The sequence below is a fragment of the Rosa rugosa genome, chromosome 2 (assembly GCF_958449725.1).
Source record: "Rosa rugosa chromosome 2, drRosRugo1.1, whole genome shotgun sequence".
NCBI lineage: Eukaryota > Viridiplantae > Streptophyta > Magnoliopsida > Rosales > Rosaceae > Rosa > Rosa rugosa.
Window position 1 is genome coordinate 52857184 of NC_084821.1, and position 13739 is coordinate 52870922.

The following is a 13739-nucleotide window of genomic DNA, read 5'->3' on the forward strand; positions in this document are numbered from 1 at the left end:
TAAGCTGATTAGTCGTCATATTGTCATTATGAACAAAGCCAGTAAAAGAAAAAGAACAAAAAAATTAACTCACTCTACTTCTATGTGAACAATATACAGAAACATAAAAAAAATTAAGGTACCTTGAGATGCACAGACGTGATCTTCAAGGCCTATTATGTGGCAGATTGTAATTCACCCTTTCAGCACCTCATAACCAATAGTAGATATACATAAAGATGACACACACGTAACAAAACCAAAAAAAAAAAAAAAAATGAAATTTGCAGAACTATTGACAGAAACAAAAGTCACCAGCTAACAGTAAGTACAATACCATTCAACCAAATTAAGAGATTCATTGCCTCTCCATAGCGTACAATACCATTCAACCAAATTAAGAGATTCATTGCCTCTCCATAGCTCAAGTCTTGTGTTTGTTCTATGATCTATCTTCCCCTTTTTTTTACTGAAATCATGAAAGGCAAACATCCCCATGAAAAGAAACCGTTTGAACCTCATTGCTCTCTTTTATATGCCTCATAAACGGCCAAAATAAAAAAGCAAAGAACAACAATCAAACAAATATAATATAGCTCGTGCTTCAATAATAAAGATGACTGCCATTACTCATCTTTACATATCACCAGAAAAGTACTTCTCTTCTTCTTCTTCTTCTTCTTCTTCTTATGTCATGCAGCCCTCTTCCATTGCAGTATAATGTCCCCCTTTTTTTTTCCCTCCCTCCAGTCCCTTTACTTTCATTTGGAGTTTGGACCTGTTCCTCACTCCACTTCCTACACTCTGCATTCATCTATTTCAAATCTGTTGAAACAAAGTCAATAACATCCTAACAACACATTAGTCAACGCTATACATTTGAAAAGGAGATGTAAAACAAAGTACCAACTTTTTTGGAGATACTTGCATTAATGAAAGATAGAGCATACCCAAAGAACCAATTAAAAAGATGAATCAATTTTTGAAATGCAAAAACCATGGACTTAGGAGTTTCACCAACTAAAATGAAATAGAATACGGGCAATGATCCTGCTGTTGTTACATATTTGGAAGTACAGATGATTATATGTTACATATTTGGAAGTATAGATGGTTATAAACAAAGACATATAGTTGATTTGTGACAAAAGAATATACTCTAGAAAGAATCAAAGAAAATTAAAGATCAAGTCTGCAAATGTATCAAGTGAATGCGTAGCTTACAAAGAACAGGTTGGGAAAAAAAAAAAAGAGAAATCAAATTGATGTTCTTCAATTGTCAGTACTCACAGAAAAATAAAATAAAAAAAGAACAGTATCCAATATGAGAAGTTAGGAATAGAAAAGGCCAACAAAATGAATGAGGTAGAAAGCATAGAGAGATCTGGCCTTGAATCATTAACTTTGAACAGTGAGAGAAAATAGTACATTACAATTCAAGTATATAGCAGCATATATTCATGGCCAATTCTTAGGTGCGGGTAGCCGCACCACGTGTACGGTGCGGCTGCCCAATCAAAGCTCAGGAATTTTTGTCTTTGTTCCGAAATTGTCCCTGATTTTTAAATGTGAAATACCAAAAATACCCCCCTGCTAGGGGAATGATTGGCCTGCCGCACCACGTGGCGGTGCGGCTGCCCCACGCAAGAATCACTCTATATTCATTCTTGTGCTCGTATATATAGAATAATTCACATATGCATCTTATCCCTCATACCACCATGAAGAATGGCATTACTTCCTGAATGACACAGAAAAAGAAAAATGCTCATCAACACGTGAACTTATAATTTCTGAAAATATAAAGAGACTGAGAATAACAACCAACTTATAATTTCTGAAAATATAAAGAGACTGAGAATAACAACCAATATCTATTAAAATCCACCAAACAAATGAATATGATATTATAGACTACAGGATTCATATAAGAGGTAGGTATTGTATGATTTCAGTTTGAATTTCTAATATCTTTCCAAGACTCGTAGAAGTAAAGTATATCAAACAATTTTGCATTCTTTGCTCCAAATCCTGAAAATGTTAAAATGGACAAAGGAAACACACAATAACTACAAAAGTAGAGGGATGAATGGGAGAAAGGATGACAGACTTACAGAATATATTCTTCTTGTGCTCGTATATATAGAATAATTCACATATGCATCTTATCCCTCATACCACCATGAAGAATGGCATTACTTCCTGAATGACACAGAAAAAGAAAAATGCTCATCAACACGTGAACTTATAATTTCTGAAAATATAAAGAGACTGAGAATAACAACCAATATCTATTAAAATCCACCAAACAAATGAATATGATATTACAGACTACAGGATTCATATAAGAGGTAGGTATTGTATGATTTCAGTTTGAATTTCTAATATCTTTCCAAGACTCGTAGAAGTAAAGTATATCAAACAATTTTGCATTCTTTGCTCCAAATCCTGAAAATGTTAAAATGGACAAAGGAAACACACAATAACTACAAAAGTAGAGGGATGAATGGGAGAAAGGATGACAAACTTACAGATTTGAACGTACTCGCATAGCAGACTGGATAAACTTCTACAATCACTGCATCTTTCGTGTCAATCGAAACAATTATATATCTGCGTGGTCTAAACGAAATCATTCCTCATGCAATTCGTTTAAAACCCCGCTCCAACAAACATTCAAAATACTAATAATTAACATCTTCTCAAATCCTAGAAAAAGAAAATCAAAAATAGTTTAATTAATCTGCATAACCTTACCTGGTCTCTTCGTTTGCTTGTTCGATCAACCAACTTCTCTTTCTATCTTCATTGTTGGCTATTTGTATGAACTGAATGTGATTGCGTCAGTTGAAGCCGAACCGCTTCTGAACGTGGCTAAGAAATCCCGTACTGCAGTTTGATTTTCTCCAACGTTCCCCCTTATTCCTTTTTCTTTATTTTTTTTTTTGGTATTTTACTATACTAACCCTTGTAGATATTTTCATCTGAGTCAATTGTTGTTTCACCATGGACAATATGGGGACTTCTAAAAATTGGTGAAGCCTTTGACACCAAAAGAGGGCCTGGCTTTATAGTAGTAGAGATAAAAAAAAAAAATTAAATGGCCTTTTTTTTTTTTTTTCAATGCTGGTATCATTTGGCCATTGGCCACTACCACGTATATTATTCATTTATTAATTTTAAGTTTGACGCACCATTTGGGCACAGTCATTTACATTTTTCTTATTTAATTCCTTTAATTCACATATGCTACGGACACATGGTGGTCAGTGTTCACTTAGAGTAACTCCAACAATTTCTTCATATTTTGATTTTTTTAGAGATAGTGAGGAAAAAGAAAACCAAATTTCCTAAATTTACAGCAATCTCTAAAATTTTAAGGAAGAATTATGGAGATTTTAGAGATTACTGTAAAATTGGGAATCTGTTGGAGTTGGAGAAGAAAAAAAGGCTAAAACCTTGACTTTTGCTTTCCTATAATCAGAAATTATAGAGAAACTGTTGGAGTTGCTCTTCAGTAAGTGCGTGAAATTCTAATACCTAAACAATTTATGCGACGGATGCTCAAGATTTTCTTTGGCTAAGTTCTAAATTACCGTAGACATACTAATTGTTGTAGAACTTGGAGACGGAAACTGTGGCAATATCTTTATTTGCCACAAAAAATTTCTATATGACCCTATTGAGTATATAGAGGCCACCAAATGTCAAATGTCCCCAATAGTGCTGTGGCCATAGGCCAAATAGCTAGTAGTGGCACCTAGTTTATATACTGGCAGAGATTGTTAGCATTAATAATCTCAGCCTCACATCATTAATTTTGTAACCTAATTCTGTTACAAAATGTTGCTTTTGTATTAATTTGGTTGTAACTGAATAGTTGTAGTTGCCCTAATTAGTTGACTACTCTGTTAATTAGGGTTGTTACAAATTAGTTGATTAGTTGCCCTAATTAGTCTATGGTTCTATTCATATAAAAAATAAATAAATAAATACTATGTTAATCTACATGGTTGATTACTCGGTGGCCTTCAACTGTACTCTACGTGTAAGTAATCTATAGTTCATCCATTTAGTATATATAGTGAGTAGCAAGAGTGTATCCGCGTGAAAGGCTGGCCCAACTCAAAATTCTAGCAATAGTTTACATAGAATAAGTGTGCTATTGTCTCACAGATCTAACTTTAGCTTAGCTGGCAATGACAAAGTGACAAGTTATTTTAATCTCTCTTTTGACCTTGGTTCAAGTCTCCACTTTGTTGTAAACCCATTTCCTTCTCCCTTTTGTGCTTATGTTTTTTTTTTTTTTTTCCTGTCTCTCCCCATGTTCTCTCTCTGATGTAGGCCCTTAATAAGATTTGAACTAGAGGTTGAGTAGGATAGCTAAAAGGACGAAATTTGGAACCTTAAAGCTAGAGTGAACTAAGTTTTGATAAAGCTGTTTTTTTTATTGAACTTTCAGAACTGAAACTTACATTAGCTACAACCCCCTTAAGTAACTCAGACTCAACTACTCAATTAATGCTACTACACTCCAGAACCCTCTAGCTAAAAACTACACAGAACACAAGAATAAGGACAGATAATAAACATAATGATTGACACAAACAAAGCATTTAATGAACTCTGGGCTCTAGGAGAACTCTTAGCATTTAATGACTGACTGCTTCATTCTCCCCGGGTTGCAGAAAACTTGTCCTCAAGTTTGTAAGGGCTGAGGTGTTTGACATTGAAAACATCTGAAGTCTTGATGTGGTTCAGAAGTTGTATTCGATAAGCATTATAGTTTATCTTCTTGAGAATTTTGCAGGGGCCAAGTTTACGGTCTTTGAGCTTACTGTAAGCTCCATTAGGAAACCTATCCTTTGTCATAACTGCCCACACCAAATCCCCTTCTTCAAACACAACACTCCTTCAATGTTGGTCAGCTACAACAAGTCGAAGTGATTAGAGATAGGGTCTTGTCACAACCAAAATGGCCTTCTTGATGAAGTTCCTTGAAAATTTTCTCTCTCAATGAATCTTCTGGAATACATAACTTATCACCCTTGAAATGATAGCCATCATATACATTAAAACCAATTTGCTGATCTGCCAATGTTGAATGCCTCAAACCCCTTCACCTCAATACGAACAGTAGACAAAAGAGAGGCCTTTCGACTCAGTGCATCAACCACCTTATTATGAACTCCAGCTTTGTGTTTTATAGTGTAATTTAATTGTTCCAAGAAGTTCACCTAGCTAGCGTGCTTCCTGGTCAATTTGGACTGCCCCTTAATGTATTTCAAGGCTTCATGATCGGAGTAGAGAATGAACTCTCTCTGAGCCAAGTATGCACTCTAATGTCGTATGGCTCTAACTGTTGTATAGAGTTTAATGTCATAGATACTCCACCTAAGCTTTGCACAGGTGAGTTTCTCACTGAAAAAGGCAATTGGTCTCCCTTCTTGACTTAGCACCGCTCCAATTCCCACCCTTGATGCATCACAATCAACTTGAAACACCTTCTCAAAATTTGGCAGAGCAAGAACTGGTGCTTCACATATTTTCTTCTTTAATAGCTTAAAATTTTCTGTAGCTGCTGGTATCCAACAAAATTTCTGATTTGTCTTCAAGCAATCAGTAATTGGGGCAACCATGCTGCTGAAATTAGGAATGGATCGCCTGTAAAATGAAGCTAGCCCATGGAAGCTTCTGACTTCGTGTATATTTTGAGGAGTAGCCCAGTCAAGTATTTCTTTTACCTTTGATGGATCCATAGAAATTCCTTGATAAGACACCACATAATCAAGAAAAGTAACTTGTTCAGTCATGAACATGCACTTTTTTAGGTTAGCATACAACTATTCCTTTCGTAGTGTTTCAAGAACTTCTCTTAAATGTTGTTCGTGAGCATTGCAGGATAGGCTATAGACAAGTATATCATCAAAGTAAACCACAACAAATCTTCCAATAAAAGGCCTTAGGATCTGATTCATTACCCGCATAAATGTGCTAGGCGCGTTGCATAAGCCGAATGGCATTACCATCCATTCATACAGCCCTTCATGAGTTTTAAACGTCGTCTTCCATTCATCTCCAGGACTAATTTGGATTTGATGGTAGTCGCTTTGTGAATTGATCTAGGAGAATATTTTGGACCCTCCCAAACGATCTAGCATATCATCAAGGCAAGGTATTGGGTAGCGATACCGAATAGTGATGTGGTTGATCGCCCGACTGTCCATGCACATCCGCCACGTTCCATCCTTCTTTGGAATCAACAAGACTGGAACTGCACAATGGCTTAAACTTTCTCTGATCAAGCCTTTCTTCATTGCCTCAGCCACTTGCCTTTATAACTCTTCATGCTCTTTTGGACTCATTCTATATGCTGCTTTATTTGGAAGGATAGCACCGGGAATGAGATCAATCTGGTGTTGGATATACCTCAATGGCGGCAATCTCGGAGGAAGGTCTTCTGGCAACACATTTGAAAATTCTTTGATTAAACGCTTTACTTTCTTCCGGAATAGATGAAATAGGGTTGCCTTCTTTTGCAATCAAGGCATAGCATACTCCAGCTTCTCTAATTTCTTGCAGGAAGTTGGTGATTGAAAGGAAATTGTCTCCTTTTGCTGCTGCCCTTTGTTTAGGAAAGCCATCATCCTTCATTGGTGCTAATACTATTTTCACATTATCCTTCCAAACAGTATATGTCTTCTTTCTGCCATCGTGAATAACACCTCTATCATACTGCCATGGTCTTCCTAGAAGAACATGACAAGCATCCATTGTAACTACATCACACCAAACTTCATCCAAATATTTATTTTCAATGGAGAATGATATAAGGTAGCGAGTATCGATGATTACCTCATTACCCTTGATTCTTAAACCAGGAGAGCTTGTAAGGCTTTGGATGCTTCACTTGCTTTAATTGCAGCTTCTGTACTACTTCAGTTGAAACAACATTCTCGCAGCTACCTCCATCAATTATCAGCTTACAAACCTTTCCCCTTATGGTGCAGGTGGTATGAAAGATATTCAGGCGCAACCAATCTACCTGTATTTCTTGTTTAGGCATTAGTAAACTTTTACGAATAACTAAAGCCTCACCAATGTCTCCATAAACTAGTCTTCACAGCACTCCTCATTCATTTCTTCATCAAAGATCGGTTCTCCAATATCATCAAGAGTGTCTCCTCCTTTAATCATAAGCTGCTTGTTTTTGTCCAATCGGCTACTAGAGGCTCGTCTGCAATCAGAGAACTTGTGATTAGGTTCTCCATATTTGAAACAACGGATCTTGGGTGCATTGTTTTGACCTTGCTTGGCTGGTCCTGAAGTATTGGGCTGATTTCCTATTGCTGCAGACGAATTTTGAGCCCCTATTTGACCAGATTTTGCAGGTCCCTATCCACCAAATGATTGCTAGTTCACTGAGTTGGTACCAATTCTGGTATAAGGTCGAGTGCTAGACTTACGCTGTTGTTTCTCAATAGCTACAGCTTGCTGATGGGCTTCAGACACAGACCAAAAGGTATATATGGAGATTAAGGACATCCTGCAAATCTTTTCTCAAACCTTCAATATATCTTGCAACCAATGTTCTAAAAAACGGCTTAGGCGGTGCCTAAGCACTAATCGTTGGGTCACCGATAAGATTTCTGCCTAGGCGATTGCTTTGGGCGGTGGACTCCTCGACGGCCGCCTAGGCGGTCTAGGCGGAGCCGCCTCGAAGCTGGGCGTTGGGCGGGGGTGCTGGAATTTTTTTTTTTTTTCTTTCTGATCATCTTCAAAACTCAAAACCTCGAAGATTGAAGCGGTTTCTCATTCTCAGACCTCTGAAACCTCTCTAAACTAACATCTGAAAATCCAGACCACTCAAGAATGAAAACCCAGTCTCACTCGATGTCGATGACAGCGAAAATGAAATCAAAAGAGGGATTCATTATAGATTGAAAATTACCATATCTAAATCGAGAGGAAAACGAAAAGGCACGACGAGATTATTGAAGGGGAAAACAAGAGAAGGATTTGGCTACCATTGCTTGCTTTCTCTCTCTGTTCATATCAGAGGCAGAAGAGGATAAGAAACTCGTTGTGGTAAAACTGCATAAGCTATAATTATGACACATGTATGCCCTATGATTATGCACGTGTATTCTTTATCTTTCTCTTTTACATTAAATCACTTTGTTTTTTTTTTTTTCAAAATAATCCCTTTATTTTATTTAAAAATAAAAAAATCTAGTCTATAATTATAACGCCTTTATCAAAATAATACTTTTTATAATTTATACTTTTTATAATTTTATTTATATGATTATATGTCATAAAAAATAAAAAATAAAATAAAAAAACCGCCTAGGCCTCTAGGCGCTAGGCCCCGAGTCACCGCCGGACTAGCGCCTAGCGTTTTTTAGAACCTTGCTTGCAACTAGCTGTTCTTCATCCTCATTTAAGTCATTTCTGGCCACCAACAGATAGAACTCTTCAGTATATTCGTCCACCGTTCTATCACCTTGCTTCAAGTTTTGCAAACGCTGATAAAAGGTACTAATATAAATGAATGGAAGGAAATTCCCTCTGAGCTTTTTCTTCATCTTCTCCGAGCTCTTGATCTTCTCTTTCCCTCATCTTTCATGTTTCATCTTCAGCTGCTCCCACTAAGCAGAGGCTCGTCCCATTAATTTGACTGCCACCAACTTGACCTTCTTGTCATCTGGCACATCCTTGAGGTCGAATATCCTTTCAACAGTATTCAACCAATCAATGGACTCTTCAGCTTGTAAGCCACCATAAAATTCTAGTATCTCAAGCTTGAAGTTCATCTCCCATCTTCGATCATCCCGAATAGGTGGCTCCTAACGCGGAGCGCGACCATGAAACGAGTTCTCAGAGCCTCCATCTGAGTCATCACTTCCTTAAGTGGTTCTTGATACCTCCAACTCCGTTATCCTTTGAGTTAGAAACTCAACTTGTCTCCTTAGTTGCTCAACTTCATTGGTTGGCAGTCTACCTCGCCCTCATCCAGCTATGGGGCTCTGATACCAACTGATGCAGGCCCTTAATAGGATCTGAACTAGAGGTTGAGTAGATAGCTAAAAGGATGAAATCTGGAACCTTAAAGCTAGAGTGAACTAAGTTTTGATAAAGCTGTTTTTTAATTGAACTTTCATAACGGAAACTTACATTAGCTACAACCCCCTTAACTCCTTAAGTGACTCAGACTTAACTGCTCAATTAATGCTACTACACTCCAGAACCCTCTAGCTAAAAACTACACAAAACACAAGAATAAAGACAGATAAGAAACATAAACGACTCTTTTTAAAAAAAAAAAAAAAAAAAACATAATGACTGACACAAACAAAGCATTTAATGAACTTTGGGCTCTAGGAGAACTCTTAGGTGGTGTTTGTTACATGGGATTGGATGGGATAGGACTGCCTTATCTAATAAATTAAGACTTATCCCATGTTTGGCTGAAACAAGGACTATAATAAATGAGACTATGTAGTCCCCAAATCAACCTCAACACCTTCTTACATAGTCTCCCCAAATTTCACCGGACTGTGGAAGCAACGCTCGGTCGTTCTTCGCTTCTCGTCGCTCACGCGCATCTTTCACTTCGGTCTCCTTCAACTAAACCAGGTTCAGTTTCTCTCTTTTCTCGATCATGCTCCCTTTCTTGCGTTAATCATTGTTCACTCTTTCCTGGTGCTGAGAGACGGAGGAACACGATCTGGAGAAGTTGCGTTGATGATCTGATCTGGTGCTGAGAGACGGAGGAACACGATCTGGAGTTGGAGAAGTTGCAGGATTAGGTTGATGAAGGCGGTCTGGTTGACAGGCCTAAGACGATCTGGTTGATGAAGTTGCAGACCATCTGGTTGACGAGGCTGAGATCGGATCTGTTGGTCTGATTTGATTGGGTCTGAACAAGGAAGACGAATCTCAATGCTGAATACTGGGCGGATATCAATCTGAGGTCGCAAAATCTGGGATGGATATCAATGATTGGGCTGGATGACGCCGATCTGGGATGGATGACGACACAAAATCTGAGAGAAATTGGGGGATTGGTTGCCTTGCCAAACCATATGTTCTGTTTTAAAAAATTTCAGATAAGTTGAGATTTGTCTCTATGTTTTTTGGATAGTTCATCAAGGCTTGGTTAATCCTTAATCGATCAGTTGGTTCTTTGTTCTTTTTCTACTCCACCAATCATTCTCCTGGTGTTCTTTCTTGTGTTGTTCTTTCTTATTAAGAGTTCGTTCTTCTGTTGTAGTTCTTAGTCCTACGGAGCACCAAACATGGTTCAAGTATTAGTTTAGCATAAGTCAGGCTTGAGAAGTCCAGGACTCTCATAGAAATTAAGGTGAGGCATGGTAGTCCCGTGAAACAAACATGCCCTTAGCACTTAATGACTGATTGCTTCACTCTTTTTTTTTCTTTTTCGTTATTTTGTTACAACATTTTCAATTAGTTTTTTTTATTTGTATTTCTTAAAAATTTCTTATCTTCAAGGAAAATCTGGCCTGTTTTTTCTTTCTTTCTTTCATCTTTCCACATTTTGTCCTCTATTTTTTTCTTTAATTACAACATACTCCGTTAGTATTTCTTTTAAAATTCAGTCTCAAAATTGTTGGAATCATTATCGACAAAAAAAAATATCTTTTAATCAAGCCTTAAATTAGCTCACCCCAAATTTTGATCCTAGATCCGTCACTGGCTAATTGGGAAATCAAAACATTACAATCTCTACTTCGTCCTAGGCAGTTTCTATTATATAAAAGAACTCTCAAATCAGTCATGTTAATATTAGCGGTGTGTGTAGAGAGAGAGAGAGAGAGAGAGAGAGAGAGAGCTTTTTCCTTTGTTTCTCGACTTTCTTCTTGTTTCCTTTTTTTTTTTTTTTTCCCGACCTGAGACCTTCTATTCTTGAAACATTGGTCCAAAACCGAGGTCTAAAGACTAGGGACCATGGAAACCCCATATAGGAATTAGGAATATATGTTAACTTATGTTGACCTCTGTATGGTTGACCACATTTAAGTGTACACAGAACTATGGCGCGTGCTCGTTTCAGTAGCTTAAAACTACCATAAAACCAGTTTTGTATTTTTCAGAATTTTTGGGGAGTTGGTTTTCATTTTTTCAAGCTGTCTGAGTTTGACTGTAACTCGAGGAAAGAGACACCACGTGCTCATAGCTTAGCCTATAAATATAGCCATGGCGCCCCAGTCAGACCTCACTAGTTGCTATTCGATTGGCTTAATTTGATCATTATTATTGAAGAAATTTAGCTGCAAATTACATTCATATAGATTTCTTTGCTTTACTCATCATGGCTCTAGTTAGTAGCTTCATGCCAAAGACGACCATGGTCCAGCTGTTTCCCACTAATTCCAAGCCTTGCATCCTGCAGAATAAGAACGTTGCAATTATGTGAGTTCATACCCTTTCAAGTTTTCAGTACAATCTATGCATCTATTTCTGTTAGTTTCACTGCATCTTCATGCATAATGATTCTATAAACAAATAATCAGTCTTGTTCTTTGTAGTCCGGAAATCATTAACTGATGAGAATGTTCTTAATTTGATACAGAAGATGTGCTGTCAAAAGGCCAGGAATTAATACAGGGGGCCCTCCTCAAATCAACCAGGTACTTAGAGTCGCTGACCGGAGTTTGAGAACAGATCAGGTGGTTGGTCTCAGAAGATTGAATAATGGAGAAGATGGAAAAGCAAATGCAGGAAATACTGTTGTCGATGATGTTAGTAATACAACCAAGACTGCTGATGGTACTGATTAATTAGTTAATAATCAATGAGTAGCATGCATGGTTCTTAATTATTTAACTGATCGATCTGGAGGAAAATGGAGTGGTTTTAGCTGCAATATATAATGCGGTGCAAGGTCTGCAGTCTGGCAAAGAATGCCTTCATGTAGAGCTGAATGACTTTGTTAGCACATTATGTGCATGTAAGCATGTTCGTATTCTTCTTAATAATAAATATTGCTAGCAAACTATGCTTTTCTTTTTTGTATGTGCTTTGGTTTATAAAGGACTTATCCAATTTCAGTGTAGATAAATGGACTAGAGAGGGAAAGAAAAATCAACTTAATTGCAGACAAGAGTAAACATCCTTTCTCATATAATAATATTCATACATGAAATTACACACAGACACAAACACATATATATATCACGCATACCAAACACTAGCTTGTCGTATTCAATGAGAAATAATATTCTATAGATCAATAATTTATCTATCATAATTAACTATTAAGCTATTATGATAAAATTGTGTATAAACTAATTTTCTCCTGATTGCCTAAAGAAATCATGGTCATCACGGGACAATTAACCACTGATATTCATAATAAAGTGACTAAGAAACCACCATTCAATATTGTCAATTAGCTAATTTACTATGCATTTATTCCCTGTGCATTAAGCAATTCAACCCGTCATTAGATTCCAGTAAGAGGACCTTAATTTGTCTTATTACGGTTTAGGGATATAATTAGGAGTTAGAATCAGCTCTCCCAACCTTTTCTAAAATTCTCTTAAATACCTTAGAATTATTCCAAAATTTATGCAACATTTTAAAAATATTTCAAAATAATAAACGTATTAGCCCCCAAAGTGTGTTGATAAGCTGGCTCCACTATTAGTCAGCGTGTTACTCATAAAGTCAGAGTTTGTGACCTCCAAGTTAGGTCGAGATCAATGTTTTGTTGTACTATATAGGTTATACGTACACAACTTTAATATAACATATGTGATTAGAGATTCGGAGTTAGCCCTAATTTTTTGTACGACTTTTTCTTGTCATTCACTTTTGTATATACATTCCTTCTCCATTTCTATGTTCCACCACCTAGCTAGCTAGCAATTGGTTCATCATGCAACAATGCACAAACTTTGAATGATTAGAAACACTAACAGGTTTTTGGTTCATAACAAAAGATGAGCCATGAAGGATGAAGGAGGGAATGAACTAAATTAATTGACAAAAGTCACAAAACAATGAACCAATATGAAGCACTACGTACGGGCACAGTGGATTATAGCTAGCTAGCCATCCCACATGAATCATAAGCTTCCCTACACATTTGTTTAATCAGTATAAATATACACACTAGAGGGCTCAAGTATTTGGGAACAGATTATATTCCTCATTGCAATCCTCTTTGTTCAATAAACTACTGACTTGAAAACGACTTTTCAGGTAGTGGGTTACAGGCTTACAGCCTACCCATCATTTCCAAATAATGAAATAAACTATTTGTTGTACGTCTGTGGTATTTGATTATCAAGATCATTGATTTAAAAATGTTAACTAAGGTACTACTTAATTGCAGCCCAACTCTGCTTGATTAATTGACATGTACAAAGGTACGAAGTCAATAAACCCTAGAAAACAAATTAAGCACTAGCCAGGTCACTTCGTAGAATGACTGAGTGAGTCATGTTCAACTAAATCAACGGTCAAAGTCATTAGTTAATCTTTGTTTATGTCAAAGACTGGGAAGTCTTGCACGTATTGTTTGAACTTTGAATTGAATAACAATGGGAATAATACTTCGATTCAATCCTCATGACAAGGTCCCCCATGCATGTTCATGAAAAAGAAAAAGATAAGAATAAGCCTTCCGGCCCTCCTTGTCAATTAGGACTACTTTCCCTATATGTTTATTTAGCGCAAGTACTGAATGCTACTTGTATTATCGAAATTGCCTGCTCTAAATTACCATACAA

At 36.9% G+C, this 13739-nt stretch overlaps 1 protein-coding gene across 1 annotated transcript; it reads left to right on the forward strand.

The window, feature by feature from the left end:
• The first annotated feature begins 11198 nt into the window (after positions 1-11198).
• Positions 11199-11961, forward strand: LOC133728269 (uncharacterized). The gene is made up of 2 exons (XM_062155667.1): positions 11199-11415; positions 11576-11961. The coding sequence occupies exons 1-2, from the start codon at positions 11315-11317 to the stop codon at positions 11781-11783; spliced, it is 309 nt and encodes a 102-aa protein (XP_062011651.1). The 5' UTR covers positions 11199-11314; the 3' UTR covers positions 11784-11961.
• Positions 11962-13739: the final 1778 nt, after the last annotated feature.

Coding starts and splice junctions, on each gene's coding strand:
- LOC133728269 (XM_062155667.1), top strand. CDS start 11,315: ATGGCTCTAGTTAGTAGCTTCATGCCAAAGACGACCATGGTCCAGCTG. Junction 11,416..11,575: donor AATAAGAACGTTGCAATTAT/GTGAGTTCATAC, acceptor AATTTGATACAG/AAGATGTGCTGTCAAAAGGC.